This window comes from Gopherus flavomarginatus, chromosome 2, assembly GCF_025201925.1.
Source record: "Gopherus flavomarginatus isolate rGopFla2 chromosome 2, rGopFla2.mat.asm, whole genome shotgun sequence".
In the NCBI taxonomy this organism is placed as follows: domain Eukaryota; kingdom Metazoa; phylum Chordata; order Testudines; family Testudinidae; genus Gopherus; species Gopherus flavomarginatus.
This window is the reverse complement of record NC_066618.1, coordinates 9840174-9867049: the sequence shown is the minus strand read 5'-3', so window position 1 is coordinate 9867049 and position 26876 is coordinate 9840174. Positions and strand designations below refer to the sequence as shown.

The window sequence follows — 26876 nt, the reverse complement described above, 5'->3', positions numbered from 1 at the left end:
TGGAGCATTGGACATTATATGTTGGGACATACGGTCTCTGCGTGCCACCCCTCTGTATTAAAAGTGGAAGGTGGTCACATAATGTGTAGCAGGCTTCCATGTGCAGCATTTAGCCAAAGAGTTGAACTTGGTCCCTCACTAGAATAAACCAGTCATCGCCAGTGTACACAGGGAGACCTGGATTGAGGTTTTCAAAAATGACTAGGAAATGTAGCCGCCTAGCCCCCATTGAAATTCATGGGAGCTGTGTGGCTAAATCCTCTAGTCAACTTTGAAAATCTTTGCCTTGGAGTCAGCCAGTAGGCTGTACTAGCAAAGCAGGGGAGGTGGCTGGATCCATGCTTTTGTCTCACATAAACACAGCTCCACTGTGTGCATGTGTTTCCCTGCATTACTGCCTGCGTCAGCATAAGTGAGTGCTAGGCAACAGGAGGCTTGGTAATAAAAGGATCTCTATATTGACAGACACTTGTATCCCGGTCGTACTGCTCCTAAGTCTCTCCCAATACTCCCACATTGCAGAGACAATCAAGTGATTACATGGAAAATCTCAAGAGGACTTAGCCAGCCTTAATAACAGTCAAATCAGACAGAACACGCTAAAGGAGACTTGCACAAAGAACATCAGGGCCCTATTGAAGAGGCCAGCTAGAGCGTCACCTCTTCAAGTGTCTTGTTTCTAAGATCAAAACTTAAGGCCTGGGCTCCAAGTTTTGAAACCCATTGTTATGGCTCAGGAATGCAAAGGGCCTCCTCTGAGAACGCTAGTTTGTGTTCTGAGCACAAGGGGATTTTGGGAATTCCTATTACCAGCTTTGAAGACCCAGTGGATTGCAGAATTGCATAAATGCCTTGTTACCAAGAGAACACATATTGTGTTCTTTTAATTCTCTCTTAATTATTTTCTTTTGACTCACACCGCTTTGTGATGCTGCTGGAGCCAAAATGTGGCTTAGGCACTAACATACTGTACGTTACTCAACTGTGAAGATGAATAGAAGTGATTTGTTGAGTTGGCTATCACTTTTGGGGGGCGGGAGAGGGAGGGTTGGAAAGAGGGAGGAAGCCAGAGTGTATCATCCAATGAGACATGAGCTCCACCCTAGGGTGATAGTCATCCAGGCTTGAAACATCTCCTGAATTTTTAATGTCTACTAAGCACAACTCAAAAACAACATGAAAAGTATGAAATATGCATAAGCACTTTTTGGAAGACTTTGTTCCTGAACTCTGGCAGCCCACGGAATGTGGAATGTACGAGCATCAAAGTGGTGTACTTCTGATCTCTGTGGCTATACAGCCATATATCTGTGGCCTGATTTTTCAAAATGTTTGCATTTGCAAACGCTGGCCCATTTTACATTCATTATTTGGATGGGTATGTGCAAACTCCCAGTTTTGTGCATGTATGGGTAACATGGGATAGATCACTTCATCTGTGTTCTGTTCACTCCCTCTAAAGCACCTGGCATTCGCCCCTGTCGGAAGACAGGATACTGGGCTAGATGGACCTCTGGTCTGACCCAGTATGGCCATTCTTCTGTTCTTATATGGCTAGATTCATAGATTCCAAAGCTAGAAGGGACCACTGTGATCATCTAATCTGACTTCCCATATCACACAGGCCATAAAACTTCCCCAGAATAATTCCTTTTGAACCAGAACATCTATTTAAAAAAAAATCCAGTCTCAATCTAAAAATTGCCAATGATGGAGAATCTACCATAGCCCTTGGTGAATTGTTCCAGTGATTAATCACACTCACTATTAGAGAGGGGCCTAAGTGTGCAACCTGTAAGTGCATTGAATGTGAGTGTAAATGTGGCCTATAAAGGTAGAGCAAATCAGTCCCCTGGTGTTCTCCAGAATCATTACAGTTGCTGAATGCGTTTTGGGAGCAACACTACTCACAGAGTTAATACTACTAATACTGTGTTATGTCACATTTCATCTGATGTCCTCAACGCTCTTTACAAACATCAGTGGACTCATTCTGATCTCAGTTACACTGGGGTAAATGTGGAAGTTACTCAGATGAAGTTAATGTAGTTATCTCTGTAATTACCCTGGTGTAATAGAGATCAGAATCTGGTCCACGCTAATTAATCTCACAACCCTCCTGTAATGTAAGTGGTGGTGTTCCCAAGGAACTGGAGACATAGAGAGATTAAAGAAATTGCCTAACATCAAACAGAGAGTCAACGGCAGAGTCAGAATCCAGGAGTCCTGATGTGCAATCCCTAGCTTTCATTAACAGAACATAATCCCTTTCTCTTTTAGTCTGAGTAATGGTTTAGCGACCCAAGCACAGGACTCTGCCAAGTTCCCAATTCCCTCTGTGGCCTGGGGTAGATCATGTTAACTATGTCTTGGTTTCCCGATCTGTAGAGTTGGGGGCGAGAATGCTGACACACCTCCTCACCTGGACTACATCTGCCATTATGCACCAGGTTCAGAGACTCCTAGGATGTGCCACCTCCCCTCTCCAAGAGGGGAGACAGTGGTGCATCATGGAACATGTAGTCCCGTTGGGGAGCCCAGCCTATAGAGGAGAATGGAAACATGAAGCAACCAAACTACAACTCCCATGAAGAACCACACAAGCATTTCCAACATGTTCTGGGTTTTTATTTTTTGACAAATAGTTATTTTTTTCTGTAGAAATAAAACCCATTTTCATCCCAGCTCTGTCCCCAGTCTGTATTGATTAAATGAAACCATGTCACACCCTGTGTTAGTGGATAAACCAAAGTGATCTGTTGCCAATGTCCTGTATTACTGAGTGTAAAGCATTCCTCTTCTGCATAAATGTCATCGTGTAGCCACTTCTATGGTTAAATAAATAACACTGCACCCCGTTGGACCCTTTTCCTTGTAAAATCACTGCATAGTTAGGGCCTGATCCAAGATCTCTTGGGATCGATGGGATTGTTTCCATTTGCTTCAATGGCTTTTAGATCATGCCTTCTGCCATTTTACACCTGAAAAGGGTGTTTGTACCATGGTAAGCTAGGAATTAGTGAGTGATATTATATGAAGTGTTTATTAAGGAGGAATCTTTGATAGCTCCTTAAAGACCTAAGCATTGCCTTTTTTCTCTATGTTGGCAGACGACGTTCTATGGCACAGTGAAGACCGGTTACACCATCGGACATAGTTTATCTCTCATTGCTCTCACTGCTGCTATGATCATTTTGTGCCTCTTCAGGTGAGAACCTGGCCGTGGAGGGGAAGGGAACGTGCAGGGGTGGGGAAACAGATTGTTTAATTCCAAGGATCTCAGCAGATACTTGGCTATACGTTGAGAATGCCTTGCATTTGGAATGCCCAGCAACCCCTTTCAAGAGCGAGGTGGCTGGTGGTAGTGGAGGGACAAATATGGTTGAAGTAGCTCCAAGGAGGACACAGTCACACATTTTGGGGTGACACATCCATGTGGCATTTGAACTGCACCATTGGCATTGGGACATGCATGCCCCATCCTGTGCTCCACAGAGCTCAGTTAAGCAGAGTGCCTCCTGTGCCTTAGAAACAGGCAGAGCTGTCCTCCAGCGCCTTCTGACCTACTTTAACCGCTGGATATAGTGAAGGGGTTCTCAAACTGGGGGTTGGAACCTTTCAGGGGGTCACAAGGTCATTACATGGGGGAGGTCGCGAGCTGTTAGCTTCCACCCCAAACCCCACTTTGCCTCCAGCATTTATAATGGTGTTAAATGTATACAAAATGTTTTTAATGTATAAGGGGGGGGGTCGCACTAAGAGGCTTGCTGTGTGAAAGGGGTCACCAGTACAAAAGTTTGAGAACTACTGATCTAGAGCAATCATACAATATTATGGTGATGGTGCAATATGCCGACCGTGGACGACTCAAGGCTGGGGCTGCTTTTGGAAGCCGGAGGCCCAGTGCTGGTCTCTGATTTGCAGCTGTTTCCCTTAGGAAAATGGGCAGAGATCTTAGAGGCTTGCGATGTCCGCCGTGCTTTTACGGAATGGAGAGAGTAGCAGAGAACCAAACAACCTGGAGATGGAAAAGACTTGCTAGATTCTCTAGTCCATCTCCTAAAGCCAGTGCAGAAGGGTCTCTAGTTCTAATGCTTTTCCCCAATCTTGTACCAAGCAACAGGCTTCCACCATTTCCCTAGGGAGAGTATTCCACAAGCTAAGAGACTTCTTGTATGGAATGAGATATTTTAATGCTCTAGAGTAGTCTGTCCATTGGCTCCAGTTGACCTTGCCCAGAACTAGAAGATATGACAGAAGTGTATGGCAAGGTATGCCCTGCAGCCAGCCATCTGATCTTAACAGATGTTCCTTAAGAAGGTTGTTTAAAGTTGACTGATTAGGCCTGCTTCTTAGTTAAACTAAGAATTGTTTATGCAACAGTGGCAGCACAAAGGGATGTTAAAGTAAGCAGAAACAACCCCCGGAGAATACCACCACTCACAACACCTCCCTGACAAGCACAGAACTTCTACAAGGGCTCTATGCCACCTCTGCTCCCAGCCCCCTGCTTTGGGGGTGGATTGTGGATGTGGCCACACCGCACTGCACTAGAGCCTACAAGGAGCTATAAGAAGCAGAGCATGCATTAGAGCAGCCCTGATGCTGATGTAACTTACACATGGGCTGGACTGATACCTTCATGGCTCCAATGTACAGAGAACCACCTTTGCCCCACACTCACTTCATCCCTGTCCCCAGCGCAGGAACAGAGTAACTGAGAATCAGACCCATTATGTGGTTTAGGGATGTAAAACTTGCCCATCTCCAGGATATTAGGCCTGTTGCTTTTAATTGCCGGGAAATGTCACTTGAAAACCTCAGAGTTCCTTGATCCAGATAGATCTTCATAATCTGCTAAAGCTTATGGGATGGAGCAAGCCCAGTGTTGCTCTTAATGTCAGTTACCCTAACATATCTTTTAAAATTAAAATATAATCCACATTGCTGTATAAAGTATGCAAATATTTCTGAATTTTGGCTAGAGCTGTCAACTTTTTGGCAAAACACTGAAATCAGAAAATATTCTGGATAAAGCAGAAGTTTTTCCCAACACATTCTGGCCAGACGAGTAATGTATTGAGATGAAGTCCTGATCTTTAAAAATGCCATTTCTCTTTCTCTCCCACCGCACAACAGAAAACTGCACTGCACTCGAAATTACATCCACATGCATCTCTTCATGTCTTTCATCATGAGAGCCATTGCAGTCTTCATAAAGGACGTCATCCTCTTTGAGAGCGGCGAGTCTGACCACTGCTCTCCGAGCTCAGTAAGTAGCAGTGACCAGTCGATGTTTTCAGATGCCAGCTGGTTTGGTTCGGCTCCCTTAATCGAGGAACAAAATAATGAACCCAGAAAGGCAGGCAGGGAAATACTGGGGGAAGCTTTTAGTTGTTATCGCGCTATTTTGGAAAGGAAGCAAAAACCTGCAGGCTTCAGCCTAACATCGAGGAAGAGGTCGCAACAGAAATTCCTCACTCAGCAAATGTTACTTTTTATTTATCAGTGCCTGGGTCTCTCCGATGCGATGATGAAGCAGGGGTGATAAATGATGAGAAGAGTTTGGAATTTTCTATACTTTGCAAAATCAGGCTACTGAAAAATAGTTTACTGACCAACCTCCCTGGAGCAGAGGAAAGCACCTCCTATTCTCCGCCTGTGGCACTTAGTAGTCTAGTCTTCTATAGGTCTCATTTACTTTGGTCTCATTTCCGTTGCTGTGTGGTGTTCGTGGCCTGTAATATAAATCTAGGTGTCCCTTCTGGCCTTAAACTCTCTGACTCTGTGACCATGAAAATGAACTCTTGTCCCGTTCCACTCACTCACTGCTTCCATTGTCCAACCTAGCTCCATGCCTTCTTTCACATGGTCCCCTTCATGCTTGGAACAGCCTCCCAATTAATATTTGCCAAGCAAGCTCCCTCCCAGACCACCCTGAGACCCATCTGTTCCATCACTCATTACAGATGTCATGACCACGCGGTGCTGTCTATTTGTTCTCTGGGTTTTTACCCATTTCTGCCTCTGCGCTCCAGGCTCTTCAGGGTGAGGGGTTTATTATAAAGCACCATGAATGATTAGAGCGATATATCAACAGTAATAAATAACTGGCCAGAGCCTTGTGCCACAAATAGCTGCCAAGGTTAATTGGAAAAAGAAGCCAAGAAGTCAATGAGCCATGGAGCTTGAACGAACCTCTCACCCCTAGGAGAGTTCCCTCTAGGTCATGACTGAGGCCTGTTGGTGGAAAGCTTCCACCACAGCTACCCCTCCGATAACCGTTCTGTAGCTAACAGAAGGACGTTAGCCTGCTGAGCTCTTAGCTCGGCCCCTTTACAAATGTGAATGGACCTCCTAGTGCAACTTTTCACCCCCATCCCTTGGCTATTGCTGTTGGGTGGTTTATCCCCAGCGGTGTCTTTTCAGAGTAAATTCAATGCTCAGCACAACCAGTGAATGGCTGGATGTTCCACTAGTATTAAAAAGACACGTGGAGCATAACTCTTCCTGCTGTACTGGACTGCCCCTTCCTGTTGCAAATTCTGCATCCATCTTGCCACCACTTCTTGTGCAACCCCCAGCAAGAAAGTCTATACACAAATACCCACTCCACTTGCACAGATAAAAACTTCTTTCCAAACATTCCTATGACCACCTGAGTGCTTGTGGAGAATCAAATCAAAAGGGGTGGATGGACAGGAGGATTTGGATTTGGTGAATGTATTTTCCCACTGTTCACCCAGTTGTAAACTCTGATTCTTGGGGGAAAAAGTGGAAAAAAACTATTTTTAATTCCTGTTTTAATGTAAATTATATTGAAAATCGACCCCTCCAAAGCCTTGTACTCAGCAGACACAACTCCCAGGGCAACTCACTGTTCAGCACATGTTACCTGAGTTGGCATTAGGCCGCAATCCTCAAAAGTAATTAGATACCTAATTCCTGTTGATTTCAATGGCATTTAGGTGCCTAAATACCTTGAGGGCTCTGGGCCTTAGTCCTATGTCTCAAGATTAGGGTGACCAGATGGCAACTATGATAAAAACGGGACGAGGGTGGGAGTTATAGGCTCCTATATAAGAAAAAGTCCCCAAAAATGGGACTGTCCCTTTAAAAATGGGACATCTGGTGACCCTACTCAAGATGTAGATCCTAGCTCTGAAGGTTCGATCCCCAGGGATTACTAAACTGACAGTTCGTAGACCCATGAAAACAGGAAATTTTTAGGTCCCACTAGCCCCAGCATAAACAAATCCAAATGCTGCAAGAAGCATGAATGACCCTTTAGATGTGCAAGTCATTTTTTAAGAGCCCATTTGGTTTGCTGCAATGGGCTTGTGTTGGTTATTTAGCCAACAGTGGGAAACCTCAAAATTCCAGTATTAACCAAAGCTTCTCCTCTAGTAGAACCAGAAAGTTAAGAAAACCAGTGGTGAGAGGCAAATGGCTTTCCATGTGTGTTGTCACTAAGCTGCCGGGACGCTGGTCTGTTGATCTTTTCCCCGCCTGATAATAGTCGTAGCTAAAGTTAAAAGAATTTTGGAGGGTGGGGAAAAGTATTCCCAGCTCGATGCGCCCCAGTGCACTTATGACTTGGCAAACAAGGCTTGTTGTCATAAGTAAATGTAGCAGGCTAAATTGACCGTGGCTTGCAGCACTTATATAAAGGAGCGTAGACCCTTTGTCCTGCGTGAAGGAGATTCAATAATGAAAAGCTTTACAAAGGTTTCTTCTTTTCCAGCCAGCCCAAGCAATTAAGCACGTCACTAAGCACAACGGTGATGAGCTCTCCTGGCACACACAGAAACAAGAGGCTTGACCTTTAGTTGCGGGCTGTACTGTCCAGGGATTCTCAGCTGGGTTTCCCAGAGGAGGAACTAGCACTGCGAATGGCTTGCTTTCTTCAGCAGCGTTGAGTTCAGTGAAGATATCTAAAGATTTGATCTAGAAATTACTTGTGAGGAGGGGAATCCTTTGGGCTGTGTTATAGAGGAGGTCAGAGCAGGTAACCACAGTGGCCCCTTCTGGCCCTGAAATCTATGAACAATGGCTGTGTATACTCACAATTTATTGCCTAAGCTACTCAAATTCTGGTTCCTTTAGAAGCTGCAAATAAACATGCTTTCTTCCTCCTAGGCCCCGATTTTTCAAGTTATTTAAGCCTGCTTGTAATTTTAAGCCTCTGAGTGGTGACAGTCACATGTTTGAAGATGTTTGCACATGGTGCATATGTAACACCAAGAGACCCCGGTCATCGGTGGGCAAGATAGAACCGGGGAACCTCTGGAGTTTAGTGCATGAGTCTCTACCGCATGAGTTAAAACCAGCTGGTGGTTAGCTAAGGCTGTAGAGCAAACTCATTAATCTCTCTCTCTCTCTAAGTGGTCTCGGTGACCCTAGATGGGACAGAGCACCACACCCAGGGGGTGTGTGGGTTACACATATGCTCAAGCACCTTGCTGAATCTGGGCCCGAACCTGCTAGATTCATAGATTCTAAGACCTGAAGGTGACCATTGTGATCATCTAGTCTGGCCTCCTATATAACACAGGCCAGAGAACTTCCCTGAGTTAATTTCTCTTTGAACTAGAGCGTAGAGCTTCTAGAAGAATGTCCAGTCTTTGTTTTAAAATTCCCAGGGTTAGAGAATTCACCACACTGCCACGCTCCTTCAGAAATTGTTCCAGAAGTTAATTATCCTCACTGTTAAATACTTCCATTCTGAGTCTGCTGAGCTCAACTTCCAGCCTTTGGAGAATGTTATACCTCTATCTGCTAGATCAGTGGTCCCCAACGCGGTGCCCGCGGGTGCCATGGTGCCCGCCGGGTCATTAACGTGTGCCCGCCTAGTGCCCAGCAGGGGAGAGAAGCCACGGCCCCACGCCTGACAAGGACAGAGAACTCAGGCTGCGGGCACGGTGTTCTTTGTTCCCAGCAGGCACAGGGCCCGCCTAGTGCCCAGCGGGGTAGAGAAGCTGCGGCCTCCTGCCTGCCGGGGACAGAGAACTCTGGGGCTGCAGGCTGCGGGCGCCAGTGTTCTCAGTCCCAGGCAGGTGTGGGGCCCGCCTAGTGCCCAGCAGGGGAGAGAAGCCAGGGCCCCACACCTGCTGGGGACAGAGTACTCCGGGGCTGCGGGCGCCCATGTTCTCTGTCCTTGCGGCTTCTCTCTTTTCTCTGGATTCATATATTATGTAATATTAAATATGATTTTTTTTGTATTATTTAATGTACAAATACAAAATAAGCCTTGAAAAATTGTTGGCGCCTGCCACACTCTTCTGAAAACATGAATGTGCTTGCTACTGGCCACAAAAAGGTTGGGGACCACTGTGCTAGTTTGACGACCCCTCTAGTATCAAATTTCTGTTCCTTAAGTTCTTTTAGATACCCCCCACTTCAGCATTCAACCCCACCCACTTTCTTTCTCTCTCTCTCTCTCTCTCTCTGTGTGGAAGCCACTGCATAAAACCCAATCACCAAAGCCATTAATGTGGCAGAAGAATTGAGCTGAAATTTTGAGTTTTTATTTTAAAAGAGCAGGACTTTGATCAGCTTTATTAATGTGGCACCTAGATGCTATTGCAATTGGCAGGTTAGACATTGAGGTTAGATGGAGACAGAAAGGCAAATAGATATAGATTGAGGACTAGATCCTCAGCTAAAAGACAGTGGAGCTATGCAGATTTACATGAGGTGAGAATGTGGTCGGGGGTAGATAGTTTCTCTTCAACTTTTTGAGTTCCAGAAAGACTAGTTGGTTCACTCCAAATAGCAGTTCCTCTTTGCAAAGGAAGGCAACCTATGCACAGCCCAACTGTGAAGAATGCACCCTCTGATCTTATATTTTAAGAATGTGAATGGGTATTTCTCTTAGTTCAGTAAGATCTTACTCAAAAAACTGTAAAGAAACCTGCCCTTCAATTTTTAGAACAGATGAAAAATATTAGTGTAGGGGATGGCTTGTGTTCACTAAAGCAAATATTTCTGTAGTTCCCTGCAGAACAGGAGATTATAGACTGTGTGCAGAAGCTGAGTGCTAAATGAGAGACACCTGACAAGATACAGGTGACTCAATTGATCAGCACCCTGAATACTTAATTAAATCAAAACTAGAAAACCAGGTCAAAATCAAACAAGATTATGCATTGAAGTCAATAACAGTCAAACACCCATTGACTCAATGCAGGATCATCATCTAAGAGCCAGGTGTACAAAGGTGTTTAGGCACCTGAAGATGAAGATAGGGCCAGTGGGATTTTCAAAAGCACCCTAAGTGAGTTAGGTGCCTAACTCTCACTGAAAGCCCATGGGAGTTAGGTGCCTCACACACTTAGGTGCTTTACCTTTGTAAAGCTGGCCCAGACTGCTTCCATTGAGCCTTTACCAGGGTCTTAAAAGGACAGTGGGAGAGATCTTTGGTCCCAGAGTTTGTTTTTCTTTTTAGACAAAATCTGTTTCAGAACTTTTCCTCAGCATTTACGTGGCTTTTGCCCAGGCCGAACTGACTTGGATGACTGAGTTTGGACTCTGCCAGGGGTCTTGTCTATATGGACAGTTAATGTGTGGCAATCTGGGATGTAAAGCTGCAGCGCACTAGCCTGCCATGTACTAACTAGCCATGTGGCCCCCACACTCATTGTGCACTGTGGCCTACTCCACTTTGAAACAGGATTAGGTCAAAGCGCACTGCAGTGGGAGTGTCTGTGCGTCAGGCTGTAGATTGCCGCGCGTTATCTGTCTATATAGAGTTCAGCGTGGAGTTAAAACTGAATAAGGACCTGAGGATTGGGCCCTTTACTATTCTAGTGGGACTCTTGTTTTCACATGTTCTCTTCTCTTCTGAAAAGGTCACTGGGTTTGAACACTTCACGTTTGCATTCTCCCCACCCACGAGTTAATTCGGAGCCAACTCTCTTTGGTCATTGTGAAGTCTGGGCGGATGCATGGAAAAATACATGTTATTTTTTAAAAATAATCTGAACGTACTTTAAAACTAGCAAGAATCTAGCTCTGTGAAATCAGTGAGCTGCACTCTGCCCTTGTTTTACTCAACTAAATAAGGAGGAGTGAGGCCCTCCCACGCCCACTTGTTTGGCAAACCTGGATCTTGGGTCTGGTGTGACACACAGTCCCCACTATGGATACTCCCTGTCCCCCCTGCCCCTTAGCAAGTGATTGAGAGGTGTAGAGATTTCCTGCTTACTGGCAAAGGGGGAAGAAAGCTGCCCCTTTCCAACGGCTGCAGTAACTCCAGTCTCCCCAGCCCTATAGAGCCATTTGTACTGGGCGGTTTCTCAGAGTATACTCCCCACCTCGCCTCACTCTGCAGCCATGCTCTCATTAGCCAGTCTGCCCTTACGGCCTTGCCCCTCTCTGCAAATCGGCTGGGGAGTCACCATTGCAGGGAGCAGCATTAGCATGGAGCAGAAATCCACTGCAGTACGGAACAGTGATTTCCCCAAGATGATGCTGTGTTGAGCCGAACCCCCAAACCCTGTGCAACACCGATCAAACTGCTCCCATTGACTCAGGAAGGAAGGGGTTGCGCTGTCTTTTGGCTGTATCTGTGCTCGGTGGAGGGTACCTTTGTGAGTGTGTTGAGCCTCATACGACATCCTGAATAGAACAGGCTCAGCGGAGGTGATAATTTCGCCCCTTAGAATATCCCCCCTCCTTCAGCCTAGATCAAGAAAGTCCCAGCTACCTTGCAGGGGTCTCTGGCATGAAGTATAACACACACAACAACTCCTGCACACAACAAATTTGATTTGATCGAGCAGGGTTTGTTAGACATATCTTGGCAGGGGGTTAGACTAGATGACCCTTGCAGTCCTTTCTAACCCTTTAGTTCTAATAACATCTAGTAACACCGCTGCTTATTTCCTGAGTAACAGTAATATGTGTTTCCTTCTGTGTTTGTCTGAAGGAAAGAGAAGAGAGAGAAAGATCCCATAAATAACATGAGGAGGACAAACCTAACAAAGTGAAGCAAGGGTGAAGAGGAGGACATGGCGTGATTGCCAATTTCCTTTCAAATCTCACGCTAGCACCTTAAGGGTCACTTCACTAGAGTCACTGAGACGCTATAGACTGAGACCAAAGCCCTTAATTAACAGAGTCCCTAATGATCAAAAAATCGACCATTGTTTAAAAAAAACAATGTTTGGTGCTGATTCCTGTTTCAGAGCCTGGGTTAAGCGCCTAGCGCCATGGGGCCCTAATCCTTGCTGGGCATTACTGTATTGTAAATAATTGATAATAATAAGGCGAGAGGGAGAGACCAAAAGAAAAGACACGGATTATGTAGGGACCCATCCTTAAGGTCTGGACCATCTTCCCCATTAGAACCTCACTCTTGTATTTCTCTGGCCATTTTACCAAAAGTTCTAATTCTACCAGCACCAGCAAGAGTTAATCAGTGTCACAACTTGGCTTTCTCTTGTGGAAATTAGGGTCAGGAACTTTGGAGGGTTTTCTAGTCCCTTGATTATTTTAAAAGCTTTCACTTGACAAAAATATTGGGCAAGAAGCTCATTATAAATATATGATTGATTTGTTCTAGTAACGAATGAAGGACGATTAGCCCCATTCATGCAGTTTATTGAGGAGGCCATTCTCTTTTTATTTCGGTTTCTAAACTCGTCTTTATGTTGATCCAATCAACCGAAGGGCCTGATTGCTCTGGCTGCCATCTTGGGCACAGTTATGTGACTTGTAAGAGAAACCCAGGCCAGTATTCATAACAGCCTGAACATCCAAGGCCTAATTCTCTTCTCATGGTGTGATTCAGGAGAAACTAACTCCACTGAAATCAATGGAATGAGTAACCCCAGTGTAAAACTACTGTGTGACGAGAACTGTGCCCAAGTAGGTGAAGACAAATAGCCTCCTAGGACCAGATCCTTAGCTGACGCAAACTGGCATTGCCCCGCTGACCTTAATAGAGTCCTGCTGCTTTACATCAGTCGAGGATCTGACCCGGACATTGGTTTATGTATTGGATGCTCATATAATACCAGAAGCCGCACCTTGCATGACCTGTGTATTAATAGAGACGGATTCTAAATGTCTTGACATTTTAAATCCTTTCAGCTGATATGAGCAGGATTAAATCAGAAATAAAGGACAACGTTACATGTTGGGGCCTGGGGATCCATTTGGGTCAGGCTGCTGCCTAAAGTTTGATATGAATCACTGTGACCCCATCCTGTTACAAATGAAATCATTGACAAAACTCCCATTGAGTTTAGCAGAACCAAGATTGAGCCTGGTAGAACATAAGAATGGTCTTATTGCGTCAGACCAAAGGTCCATCTAGCCTAATATCCTGTCTCCCAGCATTGGCCAGTGCCAGGTGCCCCAGAGAGAATGAACAGAACAGGCAATCAAGTGATGTATTCCTTGTCACACATTCCCAGCTTCTGGCAAACAGAGGCTAGGGACACCATTCCTGCCTATCCTGGCTAATGGTCATTGATGGACCTATCCCCCAAGAATTTATCTAGTTCTTTTTTAAACCCTGTTACGGTCTTGGCCTTCACAACATCCTCCGGAAAGGAGTTCCACAGGTTGACTGTGCACTGTGGTAGCCTCTTTCCAGCCTCCCCAGTCCCCACTGTGACACACAAGTGTAGCAGAGGGCAGGATTTGGCCTACTGAGTGTGTGTGTGTCTGTAGATATCCTGTATATCTCGTCTTCATGACAGCTGTAACAAACTTGTATCTCTGCATTAGAGATGGCCCTCAACATGGGCCTCCATCTAAACTCTGTGGTGCAAACCCATCTAGAATGCATCTCATCTATGACTGAGTAGATTTGGAACTCCACAGGGTAGCGAAAGCTGAAGGGTGAACCACATAGAACCATGTAGTACAGCAACTCCCTGGTGCACCAAGACCTAAGGGGAACTCCTCGTCCCGCTGAGATTTTTCATGGTAGATGCCAAATTCCTTCTAGTAGAGACACTGAAGAATTTCAGCTCTTCGTCTCACTTAAACTGAGGTGCTTTACATTTTAAGTCCGTGGGAGCTGCAGCTTAACTGGCTCAGTTAGAAGCCACATTGCTTCCATCGGCACCCCATTTTAAGGGCCTCTGGAAGCTCAGTGGCCCTTAAAGGAGGTGCTAAGCTGCCCTCCTCAGCAGCCTACAGTTCTGGGCACTGGACAGGTAAACCGGCTGAAAATTCAGCTAGTTCCGCAATTCAGCTCTTCATGTTTCATGACCTTAAAATAGGGGAGTTTTCACAAACACCCAGAAGATTTAGGAGCATGAGTTCCATTGAACTGGACCTGGTTTTCCTTTTATTGTTGAAGAGGGAAAGTTAAATCGGGGCAGGAAAGTTGCAAGCCCACTCGTTACAGCTGCAATAAAAGAAAATAGAGAATAAAGAGATGGGCTTTTACCAGCTCTGTCTAGTTTGCTTGGATTTGTAATTTACTTTCTCTGCTGATATCCAAGAGCTTGGGTGCGGCAGGGCTGGTTTTGCACTTTTTTTTTTTTTTAAATGCATTCTTGGAAGGTAAGCAAAGTGGCAGCACTCAGGGACCAATTGTCTCAGGAACTGAGCACCCTCAGCTCCCATCGACAACATCTGGAGTTTCTGAAAATGAGTCCCTGGGGGTAAAATCTTGGCCCTGTTGAAATCATTGGGAGTTTTGCCCCTAGCTTCAATAGGAGCAGGATTACATCCCTAGCAGCCAGGCTTGGTTCTCCCACAAAGGGCAGAGTAAACAAGGAGCCCACGGGAGCAACAGATTGGGGGTCAGCAAAAATGCCTAAAGCCACATTTTCAGATGCACTCACTAGTTTTGCTGCCCAGATTCTGGAAACGCGTGTCCTGCTCTCTCACTTCCACTGCATGTGCATTGTCTGAGCTTTGCTGCCCATCCTCCCAAGTCAAACACCCAAGGGTTAGCAGATAAAAGCTAGCAGTCAGTCACACCTAAAGAAAGCGGATGAGAAAGGAATATTGCCTGAGATTGTATAGATTCAACAGGGCTCTTTTTATGCCACCTTTTCACGGGAGGTCCATACCAGAGTCAGCAATCTCTGCTGGAAATCCATCCCATGTCTCCCAGGGGTTGGAAATGAGAGCTGCTCTAACATCCACCAGTTGCTAAGAGCCCCCAAGGGCCTATATGCTAGCTGAGCATAGCCAGAGCACAACAAACTCCACCCCGGCTCCTCCCCACTGACACACCTCTTGTGCTGAAGGTTGGCCTAGGAGCTGGTTACACTGGTTCTGTGCCAGAGGAGATGTTTACACTTCCACTGTGGCTTATGCACAGAGAATGGACTGGTAGGAGAGGATCTGCCCATAGGTGTTCTCAGAAAGGAACCAGGAAAATTGGTAGAACATAATACAAGACTCATCTGCCCCTATCAACAATCCCTAAGTACAGTCAATGATGCCTTGGCTAATAAGTCATATTCCCCCATAAGTACCTCGTTCAAAAGAAAAGCCATTCTATGGAATATAACCCTACCAGGGGCCAAGCAGAGAGTATTGTCCTATTAGGAGAAAAACATCTGTATTTGGAGCCTAATTCTGATCTGATACCTGGGTGCAACTCCTACTGAAATCAGTGGAAGATGCATTATGTAGCTGAATGTAATATGGGGCCCTTGGGCATTTGTACCATGATTGGTGCTTAATTAGTATATAGATTCATTAGACATGAGGCTGAAATAATGAGATCGGGGCTTCATCATACCATGAAATCCAATGAGCAGCATAGGTCTCCAGTTATTACAGCCCTATTATTATTTAGTGCAATAAGACCTAGAGGCCGCAATCATGGATCGGGACCCCATTGTGCTGGGCCACACACACACCATGAAAAGATACTCTCTACCTCAAACAGCATATCAGAGAAATGTAAGATGAGAGTCAACAAGTGGATACAATAGGGAGGAGGCGGAGGAGAAAAGATAACTGAAACCATAAATGTTCCCCTGCTGCATTTGGACACGCCAAGAATTTGCAAGCACAAGTACACTGCAATAGAATCCTTGAACTACAAAGACTAGTAATTACATATTGTTACACTCCAGATCCACCACCCATTTCCTGCCCTCCTAAGCATACATCAGCAGGGTTGCCTTGAAATGAACTAGAATCTCTCCAACTCTGAGGTAGAGGTGGAGATGTCTATTGTCTTCCCATTTGGCAGCAATCTGTTAATTAAATCTGCCTTTTTAATCTTTTTTTCCCCCGAGCCTTTCACTTGAATTGCTGATATCGTAGAAATCCATTCTTGGCTCGCTGATTGAGCAGGTTCATTCAGAAGGCAGCAGCTTAAACCGCTGGGTCCAAAGGGATAGCTTGTCAGATGAAAGCGAAAGCAAGCTGCAAAAAGCCATCGGGAAGATGTGAATCACAAAGCCCCTCTCAAAGGCATCAGTCCATCATCTGGGGAAGGCTTAGAGCCGAGGCTGGTGCTGTAGGAGCTCTTCATGTTCAGAGGAGAAGAGCATCATCTCTTCCCTGCTGGGACATTGTCTTGTTCAATATCTGCAATTACAAAATGCCAAGTGCCTGCTGAATCAGCCTCTGGAATCAAAGAACCGGCTGAGCCAGAGCATTTTCCCTGCACTTACCTGATTGCTCCTGGCAGCAGTTCACAAAATAGGTTGCATTGCAGGCACCGCTGAGAAATCGGCAAATAAGGCTCCAGCTGTTCTCCTGGCTGGAAAGCAAGTTAACTGTTTGCCTGCTCCTGAAGACCTCCACTAGAGTATCTCCAGGTGGAGTCTGCTTGCTGTGTGCTACCAGTGTTCTAGGCAGAGCCAGGCAACAGGGACGCTTACAAGGAATCAAGACTAACATCAAAATAAAACGTAGGAAGCAAAAGCAACTTGATCTAGGAGAAGAAGAGCAGCATTGACTACGGGCAAATGCAGCACGAGTCTTTTTAATTTGTGGTTGGTGCCTAGATGCTATGGTGGTGGGTCCCCTTGAAATAGACAGAGTAGATTAATCTGGACAGAACTTACTTGCTGGGATTCTACATGAGCCAGCTGCGTCCTGTTCAAGCCAGACTGCTGCCATACCCGGCATTTCAGGCAGAACATAAGCTGTTATTCATGCACTCAGCACTTCCAGCTTGAACCCACCTGCTCTGCTGCTGAATATAGCTTGGGTGCTTGGGTAGAACTCACCTGTTGTGCTACTGAATGAATTAGGTACATCCAGGTTGCAATTAGTGACCAGGTGCAATGTGCCTGCTGGAAGGGAAAAGGCTTTCAGCAAAGACTGAATGTGGCTCTGGCCTTATGAATCTTAATCCATGAGTATTAAGTTCTATTCATAGAGCACCCTCATTGTTCACAGTGAGAGGAACATTGTCTGCAAGGAACAGAGCCCTCTAGATGTTAAAGGTTCCGGGCCATTTACACTGATGTAAAGTGGGAGAAATTTTGATGACTCCAGTGTGAATGAGACTGGCACCTGGCCCATGATATGTAATGATCTGATCATTTCTGTTCAGGGACAGAAGCCCAGACTAGCATGATTAAGAATCAGGGAACCCTAAATGCTAATCTGGACTCCGGCACTGACGCTATCTGTGGCCTTTGGAAAGTCACCTAATGCCCACGTTTTCAAAGACGACTCAGCTTGTGTCTCAGTCATTGGGTGCTCTGCGCTGGACACAGCTATCATGGTAGTTGCATCCAGGGAAAAGAGTTTGAGTGACGCACACGGTGATCACGGCTGTTAGTTCTGGGAGGAAGGGTTTGGGTGATGCACACGGCGATCATGGCAGTTGCATCTAGAGGAAGGGTTTGAGAGACGCACATGTCGATCGCGACTGTTGGTTAGAGAGATGCACACAGCAATAATGGCAGGAGTCACACAGATACTGAGGTGCCGAGCTCTCATTGAAAATAATGGGAGTTAAGCCCCTAAATAATTTTTGTCACTTGCACCCTGAGGGCCTGGTTTTCAGACAAGCTGAGCAGCCACAGTTTCTGCTGATGTGGTTCGGGGCCAGGTGGGCTCAGCACCTCTGACAATCATGCTTCTAGTTAACTGAAGTCAGGTGCCTAAAAACTGGGGCACCAAAAATTAGAGGCCACTTTTGAAAATTTGTGCCTCCCCTTCTGTGCCTCGGTTCCCTCATTTGTAAAATGAGTAGAGTAACACAGGAACTGACCTCCCAGAAGTGTTATGTTAATGTCTGAGTTAGTTAATGTCTGGCACGCGCTCGGCATGTGAAACATGCTGTATAGATGCTATTGGTTTAGGGCTATCACAAGTTTAGGACCCGGTCCTGTTTCTGTTGGTCATTGGCAAAGCTTACCAGGTGTGATCCTCTCATCTGCTCCAGCTCCCATATGCCATGTAAAAGGACTGGAGCAGCTTAAACAGACTGTACTGTTGAAGGCAGCTGTAAAGCTGTGTTCCAGTGATCTCCTCACAAGCCCTGGAGTAGGGAGTACATTGGTGTAGGGTTAGGGGTGGGAGGGATATGTCGGGATGGGGGCTCCAGAACATAGTGCTGCAGAGATTCCAGGCAGTGCTGTAGCCCTCAGGACAGCCAAGGACACCACCATAACTTAAACAGGCCCCCAGGGCTGTCTGAATTTCACCAGGAGCCCCAGAGCAGCCGAGGGTTGGGAGATCACAAAAGCAGCTTAGAGCCACCTTAGGCCTCCTCCCAATGGGCTGCAATTTCTGTGCAGCATCCCTGAGACGTGCAGGACAGAATATGACCTACAGTTGCTTTAAAGAGAGCAGAGTCTGATGCTTGCTTTTTATACAGGCTAAATGTGCGATATACCCCAATTTCAGCTATACCTTTTCCACCCTTAGGGGAATTTGAATAATGAATCTTGCGCCACTTCTTTTACACTATACTTCTGAAAGGGAAACCGAGAGATGCATGGAGGTACAACTGCACTCTTTGGCACTGCAGATTGGCTGTGCCATCCATAAACTTTGCACCTCCTGCTTTTGGAGAGTTTCCTCATTTACACCAGGGATCAGGGTTGTTTCGCTGAGCCTCCATCAGAACATAGGGGTCCTCAAACCAGCTCACGTCAAGTTGAGTTATTTCTGCTGATCTAGGGTAACTAGGGAAAGCTGCCAGTTATTTTATGATGATGTGGGAATACCCAGAGTCATTAGTCACAGGGGATTATGATGCATGTGCTTTTAGTGTACCACAGTATTCAGTCAGCCTGCAAGTGACTAATTGCCTGCAGTGTGGTGGCTGCATGTCACTGCATAAGACATCTGGCCTAAAGCCTTTCACTGTGGGAAAGAAACTTCTCTCAGGGAGAGTTAGGGAGCAGTTAGACTAATCCACTTGACTTAGGAAAGAATAATAAGTATTTCTAGATTCCGCATACCATCCCAGCAGCCTTTACTCCTCAGCAGTTCCCAGCTTTCTCCCACCTCATGGCCCTTCACTCTGTCCCAATCTAAAAATCGCCTCTGATGGTTCATCCTCAATGTACCTTCACTGCCATCTGACACACTGTGCATGAGTTCTACTCAGCTGATTTAGCACATTATTGCTTAAATACTTGGAGCCAAATGCAGATGGGCTGCAACTCCATTGATTTCAACAGAGATGCACTTGTTTACACCAGCTCTGAATTTGACCTTGTGTGCTCCCTGTTTCTTAGATTCTGGGCCAGATCCTCCGTTGGTGTAATGTGTCTAGTGCTCCACTGATATCAACAGAGCTATGATGAGTTACAGCAGCTGAGGATCTGGCCCCTTGTTTTCTGAGGTGATGTTTGCATCTTGCCCTGTTAGCTATCAAAACCACTTCAAATATTGAGCCCCAGAGGATTGTGAAATGTCCCCTTTTCTTCCCATGCAAATGAACAGAACTTCTACCTTTTCGATTCCCGTGTTCTCCTGGGGGCCCTTCTCCGTGCCTGCCTTGAAATCGGAATGCTCTCAAGGGCGGCTGTGTACCAGAGTGTTGTAGATGCTGTTCACAACGTTTGAACAGTGCCTTGGCTGTGACAGGCCTGATTCTGCCTGGCAGTGTGTTGTGATTGACACCCCCACACAGGGACTGTAAAATGCCTGCTCGTTGGACGTGCCACCTTTTCCACTCACTTGCCCCAGCTGTGAGTGTCTACACAAGATGCAAAGCGGTGGGGAATCAAGCCCAAGGAGATGACCACGGCTGATTAAATCAACCCACCAAATGCAATAACACTGCTCAGAACAGTCCTCCAGGCAGGGCTGGTTGGCTCAATAAAAACATGGATTAGTATTAACCCTCATTGACATCACCTCTGCCACCTCACACTAGGGTACGATGGACATCTGCAGCTGAAGTCTAGGCAATGTTTACTTCCGTCTCCTGTCTTCCGTGAAGAAGTAGAAGTATGTGTGGCTTATATAATTATAATTTCAAGCAACAGATGAGGATCTTTGCTTCGTGAAGACCTCTAGGGATCTCACTATTGTAAGTGATTTCACAGGGAAGATGCTCAGATACCGTGGTGATGGGCATCAGTATACAATCTTAAAATGGATAGATTACTTAATGATCTAATACTGACGTAATATCATTCAGCATTCCCACACCGCTTAATAAAACTAGCTGAGCCTGACAATGGATAGGGAAGTTTTATTATCAATATGAGGAAACTCTTCCTTCTTTGACATGCCGTGGGGCGCCTTCATGTTTAGCACCGAAACAGGCTATTCAGCCACAACCACTCTCCCAAACATCACTGTTGCAGTTCGGAAAACTTCCTAGGGGGCAGAATCCTAGGCTGGTTGGTGTAGGGGTTGAGAAGGACCACTCCAATTGCCAATCCCAGTTCTCTGCTTCCAGCGGGAAAGTACCCAACATTAACTAGCACGTCTAGGCTCACCAAAAACACGTCTGGGGGATGTGCTGTAATTACCTCACAATGGAGTTTGTTCCACTGTTTCAGTTTTCTCGATCATCAGACATTTTCTGGTAGCCCGGTAGCATAGCTCCTTTCCCAGTATTAGTCATTTACTCCTCCTCGTGCCTTTCGTGCAGCATGAAATGTTCATTCGTTTCCCTCCTTGCTACCCTCATCACACTTCAACTAGCACTATCTATCCTACCTAGAGCATTCCTTCTTTAAACAGTCCTTCCTTAAGTGGCTGCTGTCTCAAGAGCTATAAATTGAAGGCCCAATCCTGTTCGCCCTGAAGTCAATGGGGAAAAAAATGTTTCCTTGAAATGTTTCTGAGCAGCCCAAGTCGTTTCTCCGGACACCGAGGCAAAAAGCTCACCTTTTGAAAAGTGCCATGGGATTTTTATGAACACAAGACAGGACCTAGATTTTGTGTGTCATCCAACAGGATCTTCAGCACCAGGACAGTAACGTCTCGGAGGGAAAGGTGCTACCTATTGAATCCCCGGTGGCAGAGCCAACTCCCAAGCATCACTTCATTCCTTCCTCTTGCTACCCAACACAGAAGCCCCAGTGCACTTCCTGCTGTTGGTTGCTGCCATGTGTCATTTACAAAGAATCTCAGAGTTGCTTTCTTCTAATACTGAACAAGGAACTTCACTGGACTAAGGAAAACCAGATCATCCCTAAAGTCCCCACTGCCACCATTTCTCACTATGTCTGGCCAACAACTTCCCCTTCCCAATTCATTTCCTGGTACGGTTTTAAAGAAACGGCCCATGCATCCTCAGAATTGCTGCTCAGAATTCAGGCAGCAAGACAGAGACAGCCCGCTCCTTTTCAGCTGGGGCTGCTCAGGTTATAGGGAGAGCTCCCTCCTCTCCAGTGTTCAGAGCTTCCCCTCCTGGCCACTGCCAACCACAGTCAGGATAGCGGGCTAGGTGGACCTTTGGTCTGACCCAGTAGGGCCATTCTTATGTTCCTGTTCTGCTCTCCTTTAACCAATGTGTAACCCACTGATGAATGTGGTACATGTTCCCCTCTGTGTCCAGCCCACAGAGGCCGTGAGGCTCTTACAGCCCCATCCACAGAGCCTGGCTTCTCAGCTCAAGCTGTGGAGACTCTTCTGTTCCATTTCAGGTAGGTTCTTATACCTCCCAGAGTGCCTTGCTACACCTCCTGCTTTCAGCCTGGCCCCAGTTCAAACCTCGCCAAAATGGCAGCAGCCACGATTCCACCGAATAAACCAGAGAGCTCAATCCTAGTGCTGTTAGCTAACTAAACCAAAACCCCACCAGGACCAAATCATTTTCACAGCAATGCCCTTGGCCACCGGAGCTAGGTAGATAAAATGTGTTTCCTGTTCCTTCCATCTCAAGGGTGTCTGGTGATTTTTACTCCCCTTCCGTTCCTATAGCCAGAGGGGGGTAATTGCCTAGTCTGGAGGGTACATAGTCTGCTCTTATTGTGCTGCCTTGGAGGAAGTGCACCCTCTGGGGAGACAAGTTTTCCTAGTGATGGGCACATGAATCATCCGACGCTGTGTATTTTCACGTCAGGCAGACAGTGGCAGCTCTGTGATCTATCATGCACCCGCATTCTGTAAACAAATCAAGAGGCTCTTAAAATGGCATGGATGCTTCTTCCTGCTATCTGAGCAGAGTTGCATAGCCCTGAACAGGGGAGGGGCTGCAGCGCATCAGAGCCTGGAGTCCGAAAGAAATATCAAAGAGCTTCTGAAAGACCAGGAGCTCTCGGGGCTGGGCCAGGTCCTTAGGAAGTCCATCCCAGCAGGAACTGGAGTAGCTGAGGACTAACAGGGTGGAGGGTGACTAGCCAACTGCCCCCTCCCCTTTGTCACACGCAGACTAGACAGGCAGACCCCATCCCCCACTCCCAACAGGGACCTCAGGCTTCAAGCTGGCCCAGCCACATGGCCTGGAGAAGAGGAATCCCTGGGGCAGACGTAACCCGTAAGAGCAGAGAGATCCCCAAGCAGGCAGGCTGTTTATTGCAGGACTAACATAACTTTCACAGAGCAGCAAAACCCAGCAGAGCAGTGATTGAGCATCCCCCCCCACCCTAGGGGCCCTTGAAAGCATTCCAGTTCCTGGTTCCATGCAGCACCTGGCGTGCGCTGCTTAGATACTCGGAACAGAAAAGCTCAGGAAGATGGCAGGGCTTAAAAGCAATCTCTCCAGAGGTTAACGGAGGCAGAGCAGATTGGGTTCTGGTGCCATCTGATAAAGCCTGACAGCATCAGAATAGCTCCCCATGCTTCCTGGAACCCAGCGGATCCCGGCCATGTGCCAGCTGCCGCAGGAAGGCCGAATCTGGCTTGCTTTACTCCCTCCGGTAATTCCCACTGGCTACTCAACTGAGCGAGGCAAACAGGGTTTGGCCCTTCCATTCCACCGTGCTGAGTGTGAAGCAAGCAAGCTGCCTTGGTGCCAACCCACCAGGTGTGCTACAAGATTGCAGAGAAGCGAACAGATGCCAGGAGCCTGCACAGTGCTTTGTCTGCCGCGGCTGGTGCTTTGTCACATCAGCTCTTCATCACCTTCCCTTCCGTTGGAGTTGGGTGCATTGTCAGTTGGCTGCTTCCCGTCTTCCCCCCTGCAAGGCTCTGCTGGCACCATCTGCATCCCAGGAGGGCGCCGATGTGCCAATCAATTGTTCTTAGCATGAGATTTAAAGAAGAAAATGAAAGAACAAAGGGCCAGATCCCCATAGCTGGTGTCGAGCTCCATTGATGGCTGGGAAAGGAAGATTTACACCCACTGAGGATCTGGCCCTATGTACTTGTAGCTTGCCAATATGGTGACTAAGGGACAATTGTCTACAAGTATCTGAAGGGTGTCAATACCCAGGCCAGAGTCTGCTCCTCTTACTCCTGAGGAGTAGGACTGTACGCTGTGAATAGCCCCACTGACGCTCGTGGACGTATTTTTAAAGCATGTCAAGGGTGCCTAGAGCATATCGATAGATGCCCTTTTTAGCACTGCTACAAATCTAATCAATAAATAAATGGTGTATTCCTGTAAAATGCAGGTTGGAGGGGGGCAAGTTCCTTGCTATAGGAAACCAGGACCTGCCTATCAGTGCAGCCCAGTGGTCAGTAAAGTCTGATATACTTTTTCCAACAATGGCCAGTACCAGATGGCAAGAGTTCTGTAATAACCTGCCTATCTGGGCAGTTTTGCCTAACCCTGGGCAGTTAGCGGTTGACACATACTCTGAGCCCAACTGTGCATATCGCTTACTTTTCTTATCTTATCTTCTGTAACTGATCTCATTGTCCAGATAAACAGCCAATCTCTTTGCTTCAATAACATCTTGTGGCAGTGAGTTCCGCAGGCTAATTTTGATGTCCCTTCAGTTTCAAATCTGCTGCCTTTCGATTGCATCGATTGATTGAACTTGTTCTGGCATTATGACAGAGGGTGTTCCTGTTCACCCTCTTATCCTGCTTTACACCATTCTTTATTTCATAAACATCTATCACAGCCCCTGCTATTCATCTCTTTTTCCAAACCAAACAGTTGCAATCTTTTTAAGTTCTCATATTTGGAAGACTTTCCTTTCCCCCAGCTTTTTTTGTCACTCATCTATGAAACCCCTCTATTTCTACTGCTTCTTTTAGGTGCTGGGAGGACCAGACCTGGACACAGGGCTGAAGGCTGATTTAGACAGGGCTAGCTTATTGACTGTCAGTATGATGTAGCCTGTGGAGGTAGTAATTTGCTGCCGGTCTTTCCCAGCAGAAAATCACTACCGTCCCTGTACTGGCTTGGGATTGTGTGTTGGGAGCAGGCAAAGGCCCATGTCTCACCCATTTGCACCATGGTGGGGAAGAGTGAGTACAAGCACCTGTCTACCCCTGCATGCCCAAATCCACTAGACAGGCCAGACAGACATAAACGGCGCACAGCTGTCTTGGTCTCCCTTATGACGCAGCGAGGCAGTGCAGTTCCAGGAACAATCTCGCCCATAATGAATACAGACTCTACAGATTCCAGATATTGGGCTAGGTAGAAAACCAGCATTACCAGCAAATCTGTGTGTTTCCTCTGAATCTCTTATCATTAAAACACCTCCTCGGTTCACCACTGTTATTTTCTTCTCTTCCAGGTGGGCTGCAAGACTGCCATGGTTTTCTTTCAGTACTGCATCATGGCCAACTTCTTTTGGCTGCTGGTGGAAGGCTTGTACCTGCACACCCTTCTGGTCGTCTCTTTCTTCTCAGAGAGAAAGTACTTCTGGTGGTATATCCTGATTGGCTGGGGTACGCACTAGAGCCTTGAACGTGAATGGTAGGAAAATGAACTCGAGGTGACCTGGAGCTGTCTCAGGCAGGAACCTAACCCCTTAGCATGTGGGATCAGACAGACAGAGAGGTGATATGCGTGCATTACCTTTCTGCCAGATGGTGTGAGTGGTGGTAGGATCAGATTCAGATGAGGTTGTCTGAGGGTTCTGTTTAAAATAAACAAAACGGTTGGCTTGAGTGCCCCCCTCCCCTCCCCAAAACCTTATTCTGTCCCATAGTTCAGGCACTTAAGATTTAAAGCAGCTGGAGGTGTTTCTTCCTCACTCCGATGCACACAGGAGCCCTTGGAAATCTGAAACCACAAGTAGCCCCTATTTGAGAAAGCAAATAAACCATCTATTTATATGGTGAAATGAAATAAGCATAATCCAGACATAAGAACAGCCATACTGGGTCAGGCCAAAGGTCCATCTAGCCCTTATCCTGTCTTCTGACAGGGCCCATGCCAGGCAAACAGAGGCTACGAACACTATCCCCACCCATCCTGGCTAATAGCCCTTGATGGACCTATCCTCCATGAACTTATCTAGTTCTTTTTTGAACCCTGTTATAGTTTTGGCCTTCACAAGAAGTTCCACAGGTTGACTGTGCATTGTGTATAAAAATACTTCCTTGTTTATTTTAAACCTGCTGCCTATTAATTTCCTTTGGTGACCCCTTAGTTCTTGTGTTATGAGAAGCAGTAAATAACACTTCTTTATTTCCTTTCTCCACACCAGTCATAATTTCATAGATCTCTATCATATCCCCCCTTAGTCGTCTCTTTTCCAAGCTGAAAAGTTCCAGTCTTATTAATCGCTGCTCATACGGAAGCCGTTCCATACCCCAATCACTTTTGTTGCTGTTTTTCTAACCTTTTCCAATTACAATATATATTTTTAAAATGGGGCAACCACACCTGCACGCAGTATTCAAGATGTGGGCATACCATGGATTTATATAGAGGAAATATGATATTTTCTGTCTGTCATTATCTGTCTCTTTCAGACAGAGTATGAACTAACCCCGCAGTCTTGGTTCATACCTGCCCAGTTTGGCAATGGCCCAGAACTCTGGTTTGTAAAACAATCCTCACCCACCCACAACTTTGGAGTCAATGTCTCAATAGTGAATGAGATTGAGAGGTTGGATGGGAATAGGCTGGAAGGGCCTTGACAGTGGAGACAATTAGCAACTGACACTAATCCTTCTTCCTCTTCTGATAGGTGCACCATCAGTTTTCATCACAGCCTGGACTCTCATCAAGGTTCACTATGACAACATTGGGTAAGTCTCTGAAGTCATCTTAATTTCTTCGAATTTAAGACACCTTAAAGGAAAACGTATCAGCAGCTAACTCTGAACTCTGCTCAGCAAGAACGACCTGTAAAAAGTCTTTGAAAATCAAACTTTCCCTTTAGGATTGGCCTTTCTGAGAGGTGATACTGGTTTAAGCAGCATAAAGAGAACTGTCTTAACAAGTTAAAATAGCGAACATTTGCTTTTAAATCTAATGAGCGAAAGGATGGGCTTGTTTTTCAAGCACAAGGCCAGGAGCCCCAAGATCTCAGTTCTAATCCTGGTTCTGACACATTGAATTTACTCCCTCTGCGGTTCCGTTTCCCCATCTGTGCACAGAGGTAATAATATTAACCTGATTCACAAGGGATTTGTGAGGCCATGGCTAATTCATTAATGCT

At 46.2% G+C, this 26876-nt stretch overlaps 1 protein-coding gene across 1 annotated transcript in view; it reads left to right on the top strand.

The window, feature by feature from the left end:
• Positions 1–26876, top strand: part of VIPR1 (vasoactive intestinal peptide receptor 1) — a 178998-nt gene that overhangs the window by 128742 nt on the left and 23380 nt on the right. Inside the window, exons 5-8 of the mRNA XM_050942699.1 lie at positions 3111–3208; positions 5140–5272; positions 24999–25152; positions 26403–26463. Coding sequence (XP_050798656.1) covers positions 3111–3208; positions 5140–5272; positions 24999–25152; positions 26403–26463 — 446 coding nt within the window. The remainder of the gene's footprint in view (positions 1–3110; positions 3209–5139; positions 5273–24998; positions 25153–26402; positions 26464–26876) is intronic.